Source organism: Callospermophilus lateralis, chromosome 5 (genome assembly GCF_048772815.1).
Source record: "Callospermophilus lateralis isolate mCalLat2 chromosome 5, mCalLat2.hap1, whole genome shotgun sequence".
Lineage (NCBI taxonomy): Eukaryota > Metazoa > Chordata > Mammalia > Rodentia > Sciuridae > Callospermophilus > Callospermophilus lateralis.
Genome location: NC_135309.1, coordinates 47723323 through 47746401, shown reverse-complemented (window position 1 = coordinate 47746401; position 23079 = coordinate 47723323). Strand labels below are relative to the sequence as shown.

The 23079-nt window shown below is 36.7% G+C and overlaps 1 protein-coding gene and 1 pseudogene across 1 annotated transcript in view; both read right to left on the bottom strand.

The window, feature by feature from the left end:
* Kcnn2 (potassium calcium-activated channel subfamily N member 2) overlaps window positions 1–23079 on the bottom strand; it is a 419384-nt gene that overhangs the window by 86308 nt on the left and 309997 nt on the right. Inside the window, exon 6 of the mRNA XM_076855875.1 lies at window positions 10164–10582. Within this exon, the coding sequence (XP_076711990.1) occupies window positions 10164–10582 (419 nt within the window). The remainder of the gene's footprint in view (window positions 1–10163; window positions 10583–23079) is intronic.
* LOC143399976 (NADH dehydrogenase [ubiquinone] 1 alpha subcomplex subunit 1 pseudogene) lies at window positions 532–742 on the bottom strand (annotated as a pseudogene).

Here is a 23079-nt window from a genome sequence, read left to right as displayed (position 1 = left end):
CACACTCTTAGATGTCTACCTAAGAGAGAAGAAAAAAAATCCCAAACATATGTTCACTCAGAGAGTTATGTGCAAAAATTCACAGCAACCCTATCCATAGTACAAAAATAGGAAACCATCTAAATGTGCATCATTTGATGAATGGTTGAACAAAATGTAGCATATCCTTACAACAGAATACTGTTCATCAATAAAAAGGAACAAACTGTGACACATACTACAACATAGACAAACATCAAAAATTTTAAGCTAAGTAAAAGAAACCAGATGCAAAAGAATATGCAGTTGTCCCGTGGTATCTGTGGAGGTATTGGTTTTAGGACCCTTTGGATATCAAAATCCATAGATGCTGAATCCTTTACATAAAATGATATTATGTATTTTGTGCAAATACTATGTACATGTACATCCTCCCATATACTTTAAATCATCTCTAGATTACCTTTTCTTTTTCATTTTATTTTGATTATATATTATATAACACACTGCATGCTATATAATATATCAAATAACCTTCTAGTAGGGTATTCCTTAATCAGTATTCTCCAAACCTTTTGATTTATAATGATGATTAACTCAGGATATGCATCTATCTCTTTCCATCAAACTCCACTGATACAAAAAAATGGGCAATCCTTTTATCCTGGTCCCTGTTAGTGAACCTGTGGATGTAGGCAGTGGCCACTTCCAGGATAACCATGCACACACTCATTATACTGAGTCCTGGAAGAATTTTGAACATTTTGGCAAGGTTATCTAAACCAAATCCCTACCCCTTAGGCTCCTTAGTGGTGAAGGGATTCAGTTCCTTTCCCAATAAACACCACGCTCGAGATTACTTTTAACATATAATACAATGTACATGCTTTGGACAGATGAAATTTTTCCAAGTACTTTCAATCCATAGTTGGTTAAGAAACCTGCAAGTACAGAGGGACTGCTATATTATATGGTCACCTGTATATGAAGTGCTTAGAAAGCAAATCAGTAGAGACATAGCATATCAGTGGTTATCTAGAACTGAAGGAAGAAGCAAGGATTTAAGGTACATGGGCACTGGGAATCTTTCTGAAGTGACTGAAGTGTTTTAAAACTGAATTTGTCGTGATAGTAGCATAGTTCTGCCACACCATACACTTTAAATAGGTGAATTTTATGATATAAAAGTTATGTCTCATTAAAGTTTTTTTTTTAAAAATTAAACAATTCTCTTTTTAGAGCTTAGTCAACAATTATGATATAAATCTGCATGAAATATTTAAATTTTCTATATTTATTTACTAAATATGTATTGAATAATGCCTAGGAACTCAATTTGACTTCAGCACCAAACTACGTTTAAATATCCGATGACTGGGCCTTTTCCAGTGTCCCTAGGAATTTGGCAGTGATCAGACTATTTATTAATTCAGGGGATTTGAGATTCAGGAGCCAAACTGCATCGAACTGGCAGGATAGAAGAGTTCAAGGACGGATGCACCCCTCCACCAGGCCTCAGGAAATGACCACAGACTAGACACTGTTCTGCCAGACCAGCAAGTAGTTCAGAGGCAGCTCATGGAGTCCCCCTAGAGCAAGCCAAGCGGTCTCTTGACAAACAGTAGGGACTCTGTTTCTCAAAACCAGCTCTGGGACAGCGACACTCAAGTCTGCCTCATTCCCTGTTCACTTCTAATAACAGTAAGCGAGCCCATCAACACAGACTCATATCATAAAAGTTTAACTCTGCCACAGAAGACAAATTTTTCCAAACACAATAAATGTCCAAAATTTGTAAAATTTTATTCTATGTGAAGGCACTTGTCTTGAATCTCTTTTGTCATTTTAATACAGTTTGCATTAAGGACACATTAAAAATGAAAGGTATGGGGCTGGGGTTAGGGCTCAGTGGTAGAGTGCTTGCCTAGCGTGTGTGAGGCACTGGTTCTATGTAAACAGATAAAGGTCCATCAACAACTAATAAATATTTTTTTTAAATGAAAGGTATAAAATGCAAAAAAGAAATAGAATGCAGAAAATCCTGTTGCCTGTAGGAAACACTTGAGTCTTCTCCAATCAAGCCCTACTTGGGTCCAAGAAATGTATTCATTTTCTTCAAGACAAAATGGCTTGGATAGCAGGACATTTGCATTTAGATTTTATGTTCTTTCTTTTTATCTGGCAGGTGGTTCTAAAGTTGAATTTCATAGCATGCTGCTCAGAACTGCATGCACACACCCTGGTTAATGAATCAAGTGGGTGATTCCAGGGATTTCCTGAGGTTAGAAGACACTCGACTTGACACTCATATTTCATAAAATCTGGATATCAACATGAAGGCAGGATGGTGGACTGTCATGAACTATGATATCAGGCCAGATTCCACTGAGGTTAGATTCTTAACTGTTCAGTTTTTAGGTTTTTACTACTTGAAAATAATCATTGCTGTTATTTTCAACCTACACCTTTGGACCAGAATCTCAAAGCCTCTTTCCACAAATATTACTCCCCATTGTTCTATCTGGAGGCAGAACAAAAGCAAAAACAAAAACAAATTATATCTGCATAGGAATCAAGAGAAAATTGAGCTTAAGGGAGTACTGGCTTTTCTTTCTGTAAGAGTTTAATGACCAATTTATTTGGGAAACATTACACTGAGCATTGATGCTTTGCAAGTCGCAGATGCATGAGGAAAGCTTCCAAACTGCTGACTTTTATAACTTGAAAGGGCCCATTTTAAAATTGTGACTCATTTATGAGCCTGAAAATGTTATATCCGTATGTATGAATCAGACCCTGGAAGTATAAGTTTACAAAGTATTACATTTCCATCAACCACAAATTACAAATCCATTGATGAAATGCTGAGTTTACTTAGCAACAGCTGAAACTCAAAGTGGTAAGAAATAATCTAATTATCCAGTATACTATAATAAATCAAGGTGCCAGCAGGGTATGTTTGCCTAGCATTGCAATGCATATTTTATGATTACTTTTATAACTATTGAAGAAACTTGATCATAAGTGACATGTTTCAAATTTAAGTAAATCAACAGGAAAGAGGTATTGCTAATGTCAGGGCTGGAAAGGGAACAGGCCTCTGGGTGAGTCTCCTGATAATATAAAATAAAACGATGGTTGGCAGACCTGGAAAATGAGCCAGCATTCTAAAAGGTGGTTCCCAATTTCACATTCTCCTACATTTGGTCCTATATCAATAATAAAAACCATAAACAGACAAAGTGAGACTTCCAGAAACCGTTGCCCAAACCCTTGAAAAATTGGCTTATGGCATATAAAAAGAAAAAAAAAGCCTAGAACTTGTTTGAAATGACAAATGTGAAAATTAGAACCCAGATCATTTAAGCATTCAAAATAAAGTTTATCTTATATTAAAATGTAAGTTCAATTTTATTTAAAAGCATGCTATAGGTAGAGAAAGTACTAAATATATATGATCTTAAAGGAATAGACTAATAATACCAAGCCACCAAAATGCTGTATCCACTATAAAGCTGAGTTAATTTATCAGATGTAAATAACTATTATTCTATTTTTGGTTTTGTTGGTTCTCTAGAACAAAGGAGAACAAATTTTCATTTGGTGTTTATAAAATTGACATGATTTTATGGGGTCATACTCCACAGAAAGTAGAACCCCAAATCATACATCTTCTATGAGCTGGCTCTAAGAGGATGAAAACCTGTCTAGTTACAGAATAGGATATTCTTATTGTATAGGAGTTTTTCTTAATAACTAATTCATAATACTAATCTGAAACTTATGTGAAGATTTATTATGGGGCATGATTTGACTGGACTATTTCACAATATATTACATAATAATAAAATGTGTTTCAACTGCATTTCAGAAATCATCCTCCAGGTAACTAAAAACTAAAAAATACAATGTAAAACACTATTAGTGATAGAGTTTAAAAAAAAAAAGTAGGATGGAATCTAAATCGGATTGCTAGTAGAAATGAAACATACTTTTAAGACACTGAATAATAGATTCTAAACACAACTGAAATTGAAGTCTCTAAAGTTCAGGTTATTAAAAAAAATCACATTTATTTTCATCTACAATGTTTTAGTAATAAAATTTATTCTTAACCCATCTAAAATGCAGTTTGGAGAGTAGAAACTATTCAAAACAAATCCACTGAAAGTTATTTTCCAAAAATCTTCCCTCTCAATTAATGCATACCATGCCAGTTAGTGCATATTTAAATGTCTTTAGAGATAAAACAATGGAATAAATAAAAACAATCAGTTGACCACTAATGCTTTAAATAAATGAATCTTTTCAAGCGACACAAATACCACCTGGCATCTCCATTTCATTAGAGTCTCAAAGTGTCTCTTTTCCACTTACCAAAATTCATAGCTCAACTTGGCCCCCTTCCCCATCCTGATTCCACCCCTCCCCTACATTATAAACCCTGGGGCATAAAGGAAAAGAAGATATGGAACACAGAAACATTTTTTTTTTTAAATTCTCAAACTGCAGAAAGTTTCAATTCTGTTCTCTTTCTGAAACTTCAGTACTGATATACAGCCAAATATCACTTTCATCACTTGGAAATTCCTAATGTACATTACATATTAATGCTCTTAGAATACTTCAGGCAAAAAAGAAAGATAACCCTTTGTGTTACACAGTCCAGGCCCACAAAATGCAGACCTGCCTCCTGCAAAAAAGTCACTAACTCCCTTAAACAGCTTCCACTGAAACACACTGGATTGATAGTTGCTTGGCCACCTTCACAAAACCAGGGAAATCACAGAAAGTGTGGGCGAGAATCAGATAATTCCAGTTTTCAGAACCCTAAGCTCTGGGGTTCAGGTTTCTTCAGAAACATAAGTATTCATAGTTTTTCCCAATGCAAACTGATTGAATGCCTTGGTCTGGGCCCTGTGAACATAAGAGCACCTATCAGAACAAGGCTAAACTTATTGGACAGAGGGGAGTCTTCTTTGTAGGTCTGAGGTCCACCTTATCACAAAGCCAATCAGAACCAGAAAGTGTGTGGTCCTATGGATCACTTTGATCTGGTTGGGACAGTCACAAAAAATGGAGGCCACAGAAAAAATGTAAGATTCCTGCTACTCTGCTTCTTTCTATCATTCACCAAAAATCAATTAATTAATCAATCAATCAAACACAGGTAAATAAATCAGAGATACATGATATTAAAAAGTACCACAAAGAACAGCTGCATCCTAATAGAATGCCTCCCTATTTGTAGAAAAAATTTCCAAGAAACCTCTAGAGTTTGATGCTTGGTAGAAGGACGGGGAGAGATTTGGAACACAAACTTCTCCAGAAAGCTATCTGCCTCTTTTTCAAGCTTAAAATATTCTTTGAATTATTCTAATTAATTAAAAAGAAATTCTATCAGGTATAAATTTCCCTCCTATAACATGGAGAGGATGCTGAGATGGAACAAAGATGAAACGGGTCCATTTGAATCCAAAGACAAAAATCTCCAACAAAATAACAGAAAAAGTTATGTATCATATTGTGAACTTCAAATCTATTATTTGGGGTAGGGGTGGGGGTGGTGCTGGGTATTGAACCCAGGGCCTTGTGAATGCAAGGCAAGCACTCTACCAACTGAGCTATATCCTCAGCCCTCATACTGTGAACTTCACAGATACAAAAAGAAAGACTGATGGAAGAAGGGAAGGGAAGGGAGGGAGGGAGAGAGGAGAGTGTATAAGAAAGGAAGGCAGACTGGTCAGAAAATAGGTATTCAGGGAAGTGTAAGAGGCTGGTGACATCATGTTCAAAACTAAAACTTTGTGAAAAGACATTTTTTAAAAAACATCTTTACATTTTAAAACCACAGTATGGGGATTAGGTGCAGCAGAATGTGGACTTTAATGAAAAAATCAAATATAGAAAATCTTACGCTATCCTAGGACTGAGTAATGTTTTGTTTTCTTTGACACATTTGTGTTATTATCAAAGATCATCTTTGAAAGAGGAAAGTTTATCCAGCTATTTGGTTTGTGAATGAAGAAACTAAGGCAAGAAGAAATGAAATGGTGGGTCTGAGGTTACACAGCCCTGAAACTGCAAAACTGAAACTAAATCTCCAGCCTCTGTCCCTTCCTCACTCCATCAGGGACTTGTTGATTTCTTTCCTATGTTACTGTTGGCTACAGTCTCTCAATCTTCACATGAAATGGACAATTTTCACTTTTTATTGCCTCTTTATAGAAAAACAGGAATGGTCATTCTCAAAAAAAACCAAGCATGTTAAAAACATCCTCTGGGCTACAAAAAGTTGGCAAAGCTTGAATTAAGACTTTCTGTTTTCAGTGACCATGGGTTAAACCAACTAAGATGAGCCATTTTAAAAAGAAATGTATAGCATGTGCATAATTCTGAGTCTATTTTTATTGGCCCTTGGGAGTAGATACACTAGTGATCACCCTTATACATGCACAGATTGTTAAATTATGCTTTTACCCCCCATTGGGTATGTTATACTGCTATGTATATATTTTAATTTAGGCAAATCTTTGCAAAATAAATATGTCAACTAAGGTTTTCCATATTTATTCTTCTTTTAGATACATCTTATTCAACTTTTGGGTACAGCTGCTCCAGAAAATATCATAGACCTGTAAATATCATGATTGCTAGGAAACAAAGCATTACCATAAGGAGTCTACCTTTCTTTAAAAAGAAAACTTCAATCTCTCAAATGCCATATTTATGTAGAAAAGTTCTAAAACAGGTTCACATACATGATATTAAAAACTAGTCACTAAACTGGTCGCAATGGCACACATCTACATAATTCTAGTGGCTCCAGAGGCTGAGGCAGAAGGATTGTGAGTTCAAAGCCAGCCTCAGCAAAGGCAAGGTGCTATAAGCAACTCAGTGAGACCCTGTCTCTAGATAAAATACAGAATAGGGCTGAGGATGTGGCTCAGTGGTCGAGTGCCCCTGAGTTCAATCCCCAGTACTCCACTCCAAAATTAAAAAGTAGTCAATGAACAATTCTTGGCACTAGCAGGTGGACTCAACAGACATGTTGGTCTTTGATTCTTCCCTTAACCCCCTTAAAATGACTATGAATATTTTTTAACAAACAAAAAAGTATAAATCCATAAAGATGACAAGAATGAATAAGACAGCAGTAAAAGAAGCCAGAAAGCCAATTATTCACTGACTTACCTGACTTGAGAAAGTAGAATTTTAGAGCAGCAATGTTGAAAAATCAAAAAGTAATCACATGGTGCTGAGAGCCAACCCCTCACCCATGACTCCAGCCTGTTGGCACCAGTTCCCCTGCAGCGGGGATAACATGGGAGGACAGGCTCAGAGACTGCACAGAAGCCAGACACCTGCATTCCTTCTGCTCAGGGCGAATACCAACTGTTCTTTGCCAACCTGGAAGAAGTGTGTATTTACTATTTGGAGAGGAAAAACAGAACTGTGGACTGGCTGCAGGGCATCAAACATTGGGGAGAGAAGAGCTACTGCACTGGAACCAGGAAAGTAAGTAAATGTTTGCAAGTTAACTATTGAGACCTCTCCCCACCACCCCACCCTGTTTTTCAAATTCCAGAAAGTTGACACCTAGGCTTTTGCCTTTATGGCAGTAACAGCAAAGAATTCCAATGGGCTGGTTAAATTTTCAGAGACAACAAAAAATATGGAAAACTACCAACATTGGTGCTGTATGCCCACCATGCAAATCACCCCTTAGTGAGGCCCACAATTAGCAAGTTCTAGATATACCCAGAGAGCTTCCAATCAGTTATGGAATGGCTCATTGAAGAGGGTGAACAAGTTTCTAAACATTTAAGGAAAGCTTCTAAAGCAGAAGCCAAACAAAGAGAAAAATGCATCTTTGGGGAAACAATAACATATACAAAGAGAAACAGTTTCAATAAGTATCAATGATGCCTCCAGAGACCTAAAGTAGTACCAGCTACCAAAGAAAAGCATGATATTATCTAAAATAAATTAGCATCCAGGGATCAAAAATTAGATATTAGAAATTAATAATGTAGTACAGAATAAATAAAATCCAAGCACAAGGTTTAAAAGATAAACTTGAGGTTATTTTCCAATATAAAGAGAAAAAACAGAGCTAGAAAACGACAGAGAAAAAAATAAGAAAGTTTGAGAACTAATATAGGAAGGTTGCTATCTGCACAAAAAAATGTCAGAAACATTAAGTTTTTTTTTTTTAAATTCTAAGAAGTAAAGAACATAAATTCTAAGACTGAACAGGACTACTAGGTTCCCAGTACCATGGATTAAAACAGATTCACATTAAGAAACATCCTTTTAGAATGTATCTAAATGTATTCTAAGTTTTAGAATACCAGTCCTTAAGGATTCCAGGGGAAAAAGAAAAAAAGAATGAAAGATAAAAAATGAGCACAGTATTAGACTGCTGGAGTTTGTCCACTTCAATATTTTGAAGGAAAATAATTCCCTACCTAAAATTTTATAACCAGCTAGATTATCAATTAAACATAAGAAAAGAATAAAGACTGCCATATCATCAAAGTCTCAATGTCTTTCACACACAATACCTTTTCTTAGAAACCACCAGAAAATGGATCTGCCAAAATAAAGAAGTAAACGAAGAAAGGCAGAAATTTCATTCAAGGAAGAGATTACTCAATATACAGACAAGGTGAAGAAACCTCCAACATGATGGAGAAGGAGGCCAAGAGAGCCCAAGAATCATGTATTTCCTCAAGTTAAATCATAGATTGCTTAATATGTTTGAGTGGAGAAAAATAAGACATAATATAGGAGAATTTAGAGACTTTTTTAGTGTTAAGTATAAATAAAACTCAGCAAATAAAAAAAAACAAGACAAAGCAAATAAAAATGAGATGATTATTGATTGCAGAGAAAATAAAAAGATGTGCGGGAAGAAAAATTATACTGCAATGTTCAGCTTCAACTGCAGGTTAAACAGTTGTAATGTGTAAATGCAAGCATGGGCTCTGGATTCTTGGGGTTTATATTTATTGGGAGGATGTAAAATTATTTGGGGGTGGCACAGTTATAAAAGGGGTGTGCATGTGTAAGGGAAATAAAACTAAAACCCCAGCTTCTGTAATAGGAAGTCAATAGGTTGCTCTAAAACAGAAACATCTGAATGTAGCAGTATTATCAATTTTACTTAGAGATATAAAAAGCAATCACCAAAGGAATGATTAAAAAATGTAAAGTGATTGCTTCCAAAAAGCAGGAATGGGGTAAAGTGTAGTGTGGGTTTGCCATTTCATTTTTGTGGTAATTCTCATGTAGATTTTTTTTCTTCCTTAAACCATGTAAGTATATAATTTTGATTTTCAAAAACCAAATTTTAACAAAACTCTATTTTCTACAATGACCAACATCTGAACATCCAACAGTCCTAGAAACTTCTAAACCATTCCTTTTGCTCTAATGCCAATTTCAACTTGAATGTTCTTTAACGAAGATCATAAAAGGGTGCATCACTCCATTATGATACAGCTCTTCCTTGTTTATGTCATCATAAAAGCTCATTCATAAATCTATTTTGCTTGTTAAATGGTAAAGTGAACATTATTGACACTATAACGGATTGAGACTCCTAAAGCAGCTCATGAAATCTGACGTGTGTCCAGCTGCAGATCACCAGAGCTCTTTAGACAGGAAAACAAACACACACTGCCTCTTTATACTAGTTCTTGAACATTCAGTCAAGACTAATGGGTACACTCCTAAGTTCCTTGCCTGATAATCATGTCAATGCTATTATAAATAAGGAACTCAAATCAACATGCCACACTAATATATTCTCTAAAGTTCAGACACATCAGCACTTTTCCGCTGGATTTCTGTCTCCACAACAATCAATGATTATAACCAATCAGGCCCAAGAATGACTCAATAAACCAATATTTCCAATAGAATCTCTAGGATGATTCTTTTGATACAGATTAGGAAACCAATCCTTTGTTGTAAACTGATTGAATTAGAAAGAAAAATAAATGATCATGAAGGCATTTGCTCTATTCCAGAATCTCTGGGAAAGCTTTGTCACAGTCATTTGAAAAGAGTGGGTGACAGAATCCAAGAGTAAGGCACATAGTCTAATACTTTTCTTTCTCCCAGTTTTGAAGACACCATAGGGAAAATTATGTTTTCAGGAAAAGAAACAAGCTTACCTTTCACAAGCTCGGACAGTCCATGCGGCAATTATCCATAATGAGATACTAAAAACCAAGAGCACAGTTCCTGGGCAAATAGTCATTAAAGTCTTCATAACAAAACGCGTATTGAAGTTTATCTTATTAAGTGCTCCAATGCTTCTAGAGGAGGCATCAGTGAAAAGTTTGCTATGTAAAAGCATGACTCTGGCAATCAGATAGAGTCTTAAGAACATTGGTATAGATAAAATAATATCCACATCAGCGGTGGTTGTGGATGGGGCATAGGAGAAGGCAAGCCGGGCCGTCCATGTGAACGTATAATTCCCAGGTATGGGATGAATAGCACACACCAGTATTTCCAAGCAGATGAAGAAAATACGCTCATAAGTCATGGCTATTCTCCAGTCATCTGCTCCATTGTCCACCATGAATAACTGAAAAAATAAAGTAGAAAATCAGCTTCAGTATGGCATGAATGGTCCACAAGTGTTAGTGCAGATCTTACTTAACAAGGCATAACAGATGACTCTTAGAGATTGTGGCGGGCTAAGGGTTACAGCTTTCAAATGCTAGCCAGATACGTTATTTTTAGCAAAGGGCACTGGTCCCAAAGGGGAACTTCATTTTATAAAAATTAAAACTAAAACTTGCTACACTAGAGCAAAACATATTTTGGAGTCTATGTTCCTACACAATCATATAAGTAACATCATTTTAAAATAAGGGGCTTGGGCCTATCAGTAATGACACCCCCTCAGATAAAGTCAAAGTGGACTTGCCTTAGAACCAGCTGTTCTTCTCTTTAAGAGACTGGACTGAAACCCTTACATAATTCTATTTAGGGTGAACTCTAGGGTGCTGCTGCAATCAGGTATACCCTATAATGCAACAATGCATGAGCATTCTTATAGAAAATCTTATTCTTGGTTTCAGAGGAAATCACAAGAGATCACAGTTACATGCAATAGAAACATTTCTTCCTGCTTCCTCACTACTATTTCATTTTCTATCTTTTCTTCTGTTCTGCATTGCTTTTCTTTACATTATTAACTTTTCAATCTTTCTTTAATAAAGTTTATTTTTACCAGTTCGTCATTTTTCACAGTACAATTAAAAAAAATAAACCAAAAAAAAAAAAAAAAACGCGTGTGTGCATGCACGCGTGCAAACACACACACACACACACACACACACACACATACACACACACACATCACGGGTATGGGAGAGAAAGAGAAGGCAAAAAAAAAAAAAAAAAAACCAGAAAAGAATGTCTCTCTCTTCCCTGGCTGTCTATAAACAGTCAGGCCCTGGCAGTCCATAAATAACCAAAGGATTTGGAAGTGTGTGGTGGCTTTTCTGGCTGCCACAGTGACTTTGGGGGCTAGTGGCATTTAGAGCCAGGAAGCCACAGGTGCCAACCATGTGGCAGTGCTGGAATCCCATCATAGGAAGATCTGTCTGCCCAGAATGCCAGTTGTGCTCCCCCACTGAGAAAGATGCCATGTTCTCTGACTTCTGCTAAGTAGCCAACTCAAGCGGGAAGCAGGAGATGAAAATGATCCAAATGTGAACAGCGAATTCTCAGGTGAGTGAGTTGCAAAGAGGTTGGAGGGGCAGGTTTTCCATATGGTTGTATTCTGTGTGCACTGCTATTCTAGAGTTAGGAAAATTATTTCCTCCCATTTAGATGTTGACAAATCTCCACTCTGGCTTAATGATTCTGTAGTTGATAGGTACTTCCCCTGCTATTATTCAAACTGGTCACTACCTTCTTGTTAACTTTGCAAAAAAAAAAAAAAAATAGGAATTTTTTCTAGTACCTCAAGGAGTTGGAAAAACAACATACTCTTTTATCAAAAACATACCAGAATTTTGATTGTCTACTTTATCCACCAAACTTGACTCTGAGTGACTTAGCAGTTTGTAAAGGGCACCTCCGAAAGGGCTAAGAATCACCAAAATTGCAAATGATCAAAAGCTGTACAGCAGGTTTTGATTTCAAAAGAGGCTTTCCCCATGCCATCCTGGGCAGGTACAATGTAAATGCAGGATGCACACCTTCAGGGCAAGTGGGAAGAAAGTGTCCACTTACATGTATACTTCTGACAGGCTTTTTTATAAGTAGTTTCCTACCTTCCCAGGATTTCCTTCCCTCTGCCACTCATAAGGGACCTGCTCCCCTACCCTGACCGTCTCTTTTCTCAGGAATCTTTACACCCACCCTCTGTTAACTTCTCCAACCAGGCTATTTCTTCTAGTGAGTCTAATCCCTAATCTCATGGCCATCCTCAGCAGCTCCACCCTTCATCTTCAGGTGGGCCTGCCCAGGTAACTCTCAATCGGAAAACTGATGTCCAGGCTACTGGTGGACTGGGACTTCACACCACGCCTTCCAGCTCAGCTGAACCATCAAAGTCATTCTGTGATCATTCCCTGTCCCCATAATATTCGCCCCAAGGGCTACCTCTGTTGCCCCCTTCTAGCACATACTTCTCTACCCCCAACATCACAGGAAATACCCTGTATCTCATACTTCAGCCACAAACTTGCCTACATCTGCACTTTTTCCTCTGTATTTCCCTTTCTCCACACATCTAAAGTCATACTATATCCAAATCCAGTTTTCCTGTATTGAGAGCCTCTTTTCTGGGCCTCCTCTAGCTCAACAAAGTACACACACAAGGCCAAACTGCTACCATGTACTAAACAAAAACAACAAAACCAGTTGAGAACCATGGCTGGCTCTGTCTGCCCTCGCCTGTGTTGTTTCTTCATTTCTCCTTCATCCACGAATACCTTGGAGGTGGATTTTGCCACCAGCAGCCCATTAATACTAGTCCTGCGAAGATCACTGAACATACCTTCATTATGAAATCCAGCCCTCCTGTCCTAATTTTTATCTCTCCTGACTTGTCATTCCTTTCTTCCTGGAAAACCTCTCTCCCCTTGGTTTCTGTGATATGTTAGGTTTTCCATCTGCTACAAGCTCGAGGTTCTCAGTCTCCTTCCCAATTTTAGTGTCATGGCTCTACTGGGTCCACTGCCAACACCTAACTGACTCTGACTCCACACCTAACTGGGCTAGCTCATCCCTCTCATCTTCCATCATCTAAAGACCTCTTTAAAATGTAAATTATATTATTATATAATGCCATTACTGTCAAGATCAAAACCATCCAAAAATCTCTCCACAGCCTGATGGGTAGAGTCTAACCTACCTTCCACAGCAGACACAGCTTTCTGCAGTCTGGGTTTACCTACCTCTCACACTTCACTGCCTATTACTCTGCCCACATCTCCTTATGGCTGCAGATTCCAGAACACACCAACCTAATCTTGCTTCTTTGTCTTATATAGTATGTCCTATGGCCTGCAAAAGAGTCTCCATCTAGCAAATTTTTATTCCTTCATGACCAGACTTTAAAGAAAAAAAAATGTATGTATGTGTATTATGTGTGTGTGCATGCAGGCCCCATCCAAATCGGAGGTCACCCCTTTGTTCCAATAGGATTGCTATAAGTGACCCTTACTGATGCTATCACAGAGGACAACAAGGATTCTTTAAATATTTTTACCCCTAATTGCCTCTGAGGTTCCTTGAGGATGGGAACCACATTTACCTAGCAGAGTATAACAAATGCTTGTTACAAGAATAGTCTTGATATTTCAAACTTAATACTGGCTCTCCTAATCTCTAGATAGGTCCTAATGTTGATTAAATATGCTCATGAAGATGAGAATACTAAAGCATGATGCAAGTGCAATCTGCAACATTTTAAAAATTCATGGCAAATACATTCTACCAAATAATAAGTTGTGGCAGCAGCGTAATTTTGTAATTATACAGAAACTCAAAATAACGTTCTTCTTCAGTAGTTTCCCCAGATAAAAAAAAAAATGTTTTATTTCATACTTTCTTTTTACCAGGAATATTAACACCTGAAATGACTTCATTTTTGGTTTTGGTCTTCTCATGAACATTTAAATGTTAAGATGAGGAAGAAAGTTTCTTCTACTCATCATATAATTCCCCTCCTCAACATTGCTTATTTGTATATTCGATTGTTTAACAAATATCCAGAGTACTAAATACTATATACTAATGCTGCGATATTTACTAGCCATAAAATGGGACTTATATTAATGAGTTCTGTCCGTTGTCACTGATTTTCAGTAGGAAAGAAAGCTGACTTGAAGGAATTTGGTAAAATAATTACATTTTTGGATGTTGCTATGAAGGAAACAAACAAAATGAAATAAAAAACCAATAAATTAGAGATGAGAGCAGATATGGTAATCAGGGAAGATTTCTAAAAGAGTACCACCAAGGATGAGTCCTGGATAAGGAAAAGCTATTCACATAAAGAGAGGAAGAATTTTGCAGGCAGGGAAAGCAGCATGTGTATGGCCCGAGCTTTGCAAAAAAAGCTTGGCGTGCTCAAGAAGTAAACAGACACCATGAACTACAGTGATAGAGGGGCAGGAAGAAAGAGGAGTAATTTGAAGATACAATTAGAACCAGATGTGCAGGACCTTGTTACCTATGGCATCAAGACTGGATTTCATTCCAAGTACAGCAGGAGCCACAGAAGGGTATTAAGGAGGAGAATGAGGGATGTGTTCTGATTTACTGATTAAAGAGCTTTTCCTCACTATTATGAGGTAAGCAGAGCAGAAAGAGGCAAGTATGAAAGAAAGAATATAAGTTAGGAAGTTCTACTGAATTTGGTGGCAGTGTCCCTGTGACTGGGTGAGGGGTTGTCATAGAAATGAACAGAAGGGCTGCACTGGTCATATGCCTTGGCAATCTTGCTAGAATTTGCTGACAGGCTGAATGCAAGAGCAGTAAAAGACAAGACTCAACAGCACTGAGTTTCTACCCTGAAAAACAGAGTAGATGGTGGTATCAATTCCTGAGAACCTCTCCTGGGCCCTGGGGACGGGGAGGAAAGCACGCAATGAAAGGCTCTATTTGGCCACTGGAATCTGAGTATAGATGCCAAATAGGCAGTAAGATGTACAAGTCCCAGTGAGAAGTCTGGAGCACTGGAATAAATTTGGGAGGCAACAGTATTTAAGTAACTTTATGGGATCAAAGGAAAAATTGAATAGGAGAGAGTAATACTCAAGGCCAGGTACTGTGGAATCCCAAACATGGAGAACAGTTGAAAGGTCAGATCTAAGAGGATCTGAAATGCAGCAGACTATGAATCAGGAAGAAAAGAAAGCATTATCTTGGAAGTCAAGTGTGCCAGCTGTCAATTACACACTGGATAAGAGTATATTCCAGGTTTCAAGATGTATTAATGTATTCATATCCTAGGTAGAAGATAAAAACATTCTAAACATCCATCTTCAACAACTCAATCAATGTTAAATATTAAAAATCAGCAATGACAATGGAACAGTATCCACATTTCCTGTATAATAGCAATCATTTGTGCATATAATACAGAGATTTTGTAATTGTTGATGCTGGAGGAAGGAGAAACTGTGGAAGGAGGTCAAAGTGCTCCTTGGGTTCTACCATGCTTGCCAATATTGTAGTGGAAAGACCACAGGATGGGATGCCTGGCATGTTTTTTTTTTTTTTTAATCCTTGCTGTGCTACCTACTTACTAGAGGAGCTTGAATATTTGTTGGACCTCCTGGCTTCTCTTAAGTTTCCTCATCTGCAACATCAGGAGAGTGACAGCAACCCTGGGGAGTGATTGTGAAGACAAAATGAGAGAATAGAACCTGGCACAGAATGAGGACCTGGCACCTAGAATAAAAGTAAAATTCACATGCCTCTATTGCTTTAGAACATTATTCTTCAATTTCCTTCTACCTTTACAAATCAAGTGGAGGCTAACAGAGGACAAGGGGCATAGTCAGCTTGGGGTCCTCAGGCTCTGGTGGGGGTGGAGAGGCCTCTCTCCCACTGCACACACCAGGAAGTAGGCCTATTTCCTGCAGCCTTTGGGGAGACCTTTGATAAGCATCTACTCAGTCTACTGGATTAGGCAAATGCAGGCCCCAGTTTGCAAAAGAGCCTGTCTGTCAGGGCTTCTTGCATGAAATGTTTCTGGGGACTTTTGTTAACTGGTGAGACTGCAATGCCCTAGCATGGACACTTCTCAATTATGGATCAACCTGAAGGACAGGATTAATTCTGTTCTTCTGCTCCTTCTTAGCTTCTTAGGGCTGGGTGACTCCTTTGAATAAACTGGAGTTTCAAGGAAAAAAAAAAAAAAACAACCAACTGTGGAAATATCCTACTACATTCCATATAATCTCTGCAATATGTATGGTCTGTTTTAAGTTTATTTGCAGGAGATTTAAAGTAATCAGAAGAACTGATATTAAAACAGATCCACGTTAATTTTTTATTCTGATGTTCTTAACAGAAGACTTGATGGCAAAGCGTAATAGTTCAACCTACTTTTTTAACTCTACCACATTGGATATGGGTCTTCACAGGAGGTCTTAAGACACTTGCAGGTCTAACGCAGAATATGCCCTCAAAATATATCTCAACACAAGCTTCAGCTTTCCAATATCACTGTTTTACATTTGCTAAATAACCCCAAACATGATATATTTGAAGATCACTGTCTAAGATTAATTGGGAATAAGACTCCTCAGAGAAAGAGGGCCCACAGTTTTGTGGGAGGGACACAGTCAGATCACCTGTAGGAGGTGAGGAGTTCAGAGGCAGAAGTCCCACCTGCCTTGTATCTATGCCTCCTTCTCTCAGTGACTCTGCAAGCTCTTGGGATCTGGGACAGGGTCTTACATATCCTGGGTTTCCTTTCTAGAAAATTATTAAGGGCACTGCTCAGTAAAAATACTAGGACTTAAAAAATATACACCAAATAAATCATTTAAGCCATGTATTTGTTTTAAAACTTACACATAAGTAGACTAGGAAATTTTTGAAAAGGAAGAGTAATGAGGGAAAATCAGCTGTGATCGATTTTTAAAACAGATTAATAATTAAAGCCATGTGGTACTAGCACATAAAACAACTTAAATGGAACAAAACAGAAAGTCCAAAATACACCGATATGCTGGGAGTTTCATAATGTTTTAAAGGTAGACTATTAGTGGGAAAATAGTTCACTGAAAAATGATTTGCAGACAACTAATAAGCGATGTCAAGAAAAGCAAAATTGAACCCAGGCCTCAGACCTAATATACCAAGAAAAATTCCAAGTGTATGAAAGAGCTAGATAAATGAACTTATTAAACTATTAAAAGTATCTGTGTAAGGATTACTCTGTAACCTCAGAGAAATGAAGGACTTTTAACTTTGATGCAAACCTCAGGGCTTTAAAAGAAACACTGATACACTTGACCTCATTAAACTTTAGTTTCTGTACCTGGCCATAGACACACTGAAGAGAATAAAAAGACTAAAACCAAACCATGGGGAAAATGTTCACAACTCCTGTCACAAAGATAATTTACCTAATAGAAAAAGTTCCTACGTATTCTTAAAATATAAGTAGTACAATAGGAAAATGAATGAATGATACAAATATCAGGTCATGGAAAGGAAGTAAAAATGGTTCTTGGGGCTGGGCTGTAGAACTCAGCGGTAGAGCACTTGCCTTACACTTGTGAGGACCAAGTTAGTTCAATCCTCAACACCACATAAAAATAAATAAATAAGTAGGGTGCTGTGTCCATCCACAACTAAAAATATTTTTTAAAAAATGGTTATTAAATCTATTTTATAAATGCCTAAACTCAGTCATAAAAGGAAAATGAGACACCAGTTGTTCTTTTTAACTTAGATTGACACAAGCCTGAAAGTGTTATAACATGCTATGCTATTGGAAAAGTGAAGGAATAACATTCACATGTTTTGCAGGTGGAAGTGTAAATCAGGCCAACCCCCAAGGAGAACAGTTTATCAGGTTATAAATGCACATCCTCTTTGCCTCCGCAATACTATTTCCTTAGAATGAATTTTTTTATATCTATATACTTGCATGTGTGACAAATGGTAGAGGTAAATGATTACTTGTTGTAGCTTTGCTTTCATAATTAGCCAAAGACTTCCCTTCATAATAGGGAAATGAGTTAAAGATATCATAGATGTTCACCAAATGGAATAGTATGGAACCAAAAAAAATATGAGGAAACTTTTATATTAAATAGAGCAGCCTAGTATGTACTGAGTTAAAAAAAAGCAACGTATATGCTACTATTTGTACAGTTCTGTTAAAGGGGAAGTGTATATTTGTTTTTTATGTTAATGAAACAATCCTCTGAAAGAAATCTCCAGAAATTAATAATAAGAGCCATTTAGGGGAGGTGAACTGAGGAACTGGGGACCAGAAATGGAAGGGAGGCTGTTAATTAAATAATGTTTAATACTTTTTTTGGAATTGTGTAAACAAATAAACTTCATTAATAATAATAACTAGGAAACATTATTTAAAAAGAGAGGAAGGAAGAATGACAATAAAGTCTTTAGACAAAGAGTTTTTAACAAACAGTCTTCATGTGCAAAACTGCAGAATTAACAGGTAATAACCGATGTTATGAAGGACAATATGCAGAACCAAACACACATATCCAATTTATAGCTACAAATATTCTGCTTACCAAGGCAAAACCATGAACCACCATGTTACATAACTGTTTTAATAGTATGAACAAAAATAAATAAATAAAATTTCTTAGTTAACCTTTAAACCAAATATTCAATAAAGCCAAGTTCTTGCATTCTTATTTACTCACTGAATGCTTCTATCTGTAAACTTCTGTGGACAGGGAGATTAAAAGAGTCTCTCAGCATCTGAATGAGGAAGAGCAATGTAAAAGAAACATTTTTATTTAAATGTGTGCCATATTTAAATGAAAAGTGCCACAGAAGGAGGAATGCTGTAGAGGAAGGGTCAGAGAAGGATATATCATGGAATATTCCATGTGCCTAGCTCACCTTCTACACTGGCTGTTTGCAATCTTCATGTAATTCATTGCTATGAACTTCCAAGGTGAGTTTTAAGACATTTTGGGGATAATGACCTAAAACAAAAAAATGCACAGTAATGTGTTCATCCAAAACAAATCCTCTTCCTTAGCTTTTGGATGAAATGGGATGAAAACCCCACTACAGAGACAAACTAAATATAAGGGTTTTTTGTTGTTGTTGTTGTTTTGTTTTTTCTCATTAAGGCATTGCCAAGACTCAGCCAACAAGGAAGTTAGATCATAATTAGCAGTCACAGACAAGGTCAAAAGAAAAAACAGACAAGGAAAGAAGACTTTCCAATGATATTGCTGAGATTCCCTCCAAGACCCTTAGCCCAGAACTTCCTAAGGTGGGAGGACTAAATCTACAAAAGCTATATTCAGAATTCATTAGTCCTGAGCAAAACACAGAGGAATTAGCAAACTGGAGGTTTCTCACTCCTTCTGTAGCCTTTCTCTCTATTGTCACTTCATGCTGCCCTGAAATTTTTCCACATTCAAGGAGAAAGATTTGAAAATGAGTACAATGAAGTATGAATGGCTGCAATGCCAACTTCTGTCTGGCAGAAAAGTACAGAGAAAAAAACTTATTTGACTAGAGGGGGAAAAATGTGGGGGGTGGATCTCAGGAATATGGAAGGAAGCTCAGTGGAGCAGAAGAAAAAGACTGAGGGCGAGGAAAGAAGGACAGAAAAAAGGAGAGTGAAGAGTGAATGACAAATGCAGAATGAATTTGACAAAATTATGCTATGTACATGTATGAATATGCCATAGTGAATTCTACCTTTATGTATATAAACCACCAATAAATAGACAGAAGACCAATAGAATAGAGGAAGAAGAATACAGAGAGGGAGGAGGGGAGGGAAAGAGGAAATACTGGGGACTGAAATGGAGCACATTAAATTCCACGCATGTATGATTATGTCAAAATGAACTCCATTATTATGTATAGCCATAATGCGCTAATAAAAGCATTTTTTTAAAAAAAAGCCAAACTTGAATGCAGAAAACCAAGCTCAGATTCTATATAAACTACAAACTTCTTATATGACCCATTAAAACTTTGCAGACATTATCTCCATCCTTTATAAACTGAAGACAATGTTATTCGCTATCTCTGAAAGTAGTCATAATGATGAAACGAACACATATCTTCTACTGTGGGCAATACTATTAAGAGGCTAACACAAATCCAATACATTCCAACCCTTCTTTCCTGCCCACCTCCATCACAGAAATATTCACATCCCCAGACTCCTTTACAGCTATATATGGCCACATGATGCAGTTTTGACCTGAAGTAAAAAGCAAAAGCTTGTCGGAGGGCTTAGCAGAACGTCTTTGCTTTTTGGGGGGGATAAAAATGACACAGGTAGCTGGCATTGCCCTCTTTCTCTCCTTCCTCCAGCCCAGATCTATAGCAGCCATCTTGTGACTATGAGTTAAAGGTTAAAGGAAACACAGAGGAATTTCAACCCTGACATCTTAAGCCACTGAGCCAACAGTAATTTATGTTCTGTGTTTAAGCCAAAATCAGTTGGATTTTCTGTTATTTGAGCAGCTGAAAATACACTTGTGTTGGGCTGAGCATACATTAAAGTGCTATGTAAAGATCTATGTAAGATAAAGAAAACTTATTAATTAAAACATTTTAAGTTTTCATTAAGTCAACAATTGAAAATGAATGCATCTCAAATGTTGGAATTTAAAGTACAATAACCATTGAGTGGCACAGTTATTTCTGGGTGGGTGGTTCAAGTCTTTCAAATATCAACCAACTGCTCTAAATATCTGTTAGTGTGACTCATAGGAAACACACACACACATATTGGAGCCAGAGAAGCTTAGATTTAATATCTAGCTTAACCATTTTTGAGCTGGATGGTTTGGGGCAATATACCTAATCTCTCTAAACTTCAGCATGCTAATCTACAAAAAATAAAAGTAATATCAACTTTACAGGCTTATTATAAGGCAACATGCACTCTGCTAACCCTAATAAAAGTGGCTCCATGAATGAAAATACTCTGTGAACCCTCAAGAGTCACTACATGATAAATGGAATTAAATGATAATTGAATTAAATAAGTTCTAATACAAAAATGGGAAATGACAGAAAGGGCCACTGATAAGAGTAAAGTCACTATTGGAAAGAGTTCTAGAAGCTTCAACTGTACCCATTTTTTTTTTTTACAGAATTCTTATAATTTGTTCAAACAATGAGTTTATCAAATTCTCCATTTCTGACCTATACAAGAACTATATCTACAGATCAAAATCTTCAGAATTATCTACTGGGATCCAGAGCTACATAAGGTTACCACAAATTCCTGTTCTGCCCCTATTAAGACCTAATTGAAGTCTTAACCCCTTTCACACAGATACTTGCAACTGAGTGGAACCCCTTTGTTGGCATTTTATACATGTTGATATCTTATTAGGTAATTGTTCTCACATTGCTTTGGAATTTATGGAAGTCGCCTCTAAAATTACTTTGAACTTTCCCAGAAAAATGGACTATCACGTTTTACCCTTTTGGTTGTCTCAAAAGAATTGATACCACAGAAATCACTGGGGTATATGGTTTATAGTCTGTGTTTAGAATCTGGAGTCTGGCAGACCTCGGTCTAATTCTTATATGCCTTGATGTGCTCCTGACTCTAGAAAAATAACTAAACTTTCTGAGCCCAAGTTTCATCACATGTTAAAGAGGCCTGGAAAGAGTCCCTTTCATAGGACTGAAAGAGATAGTAATCAACAAATGTTAGTTTCCTTCATAATAGGTCATTTCATAACTGTGTCAATGGTTGGTCTCCAAAAAAATGTAGTCTTAATTAAAAAAAAAAGAAAAAGGTGTAATAAAAAGAGAAGGATACAGAAACCAACATCATTGACTGTAGTTAATGGAATGGATGAAAATCAGGATTAGAGATAATGAAAAACTCAGAATTCCTCCCTGATCAGATTTTATTACTAATTCTTCATGGATTAACTTATTTTAATTATCTGTAAATTTTGGTAAACATCTTCAAATCATTTTTAGAACTAGAGGGAGAATAAATCATAAATAAGCCTAGTGAGTCTCAAAGTCATAATTAAATAAGAGCCAACTCATTTGATTCCAAAAATTTAATCTTAAATGATAAAAACTGTATATTTTATTTGAAGCATTATAGTAATATTGCTTCACAGTTAAAGTATATTATCAACACTTTAGTAATTTTAAGTACTTAAAAAGCTAGCTAAAAGCAAGTTCACATTTATTAGCACACTTGCCCTTATAAGAGTCTAATTAGAGTACAAGTAATTGAAAGAATTTGGTCATTTGGTCATGGTCAGCACACGAGTTACTAAAAAACCTGAAGCTAAAGTTCAAGTCTTCCAACATTCACATCATTTGATGGGGGCATGAGGCTGTGCTGAAAAGGTGGAGGCAAATCAACTATTTATAAAGCAAATAAGTGCTTACCCACTAATTTATGTTATGATTTTTACAATGTCACATCTTAATCTCTGATGACCTCCTGCTTCCTGGTAAAAGCAAATACTAAAATAAACTTGCCCATGCAAACAGAAATAGACTACATCCTAGTTTAGACTTCCTCCAAGTTAGCTCTTCATCCTGAAAACTCTTTTAAACTTCAATTGGATCGCACCTCACATTCGACATAGTATTTGAGATGAAATTTTGAAAGCTGTTTTAAAAATGTGCTTAAATTGCCACATGTTAAAAACGATAGATACTGCTTTACTATATATATAAATTCATACAAGACACATTTTTTTTAAAGATGGTGTGTACAATTAGTATCCACATCTGAGAGATGAAAAAATTGAGTCTCAGAGGTTAAGGAACTGGTTAGGGTTATGCGGTGTTGAAGTATAGGGCTGGTACATAAACTCAACTAGTCTGGCTTCAGAACTGTACCTATAATAAGTGGACTTCTATGTATCATAT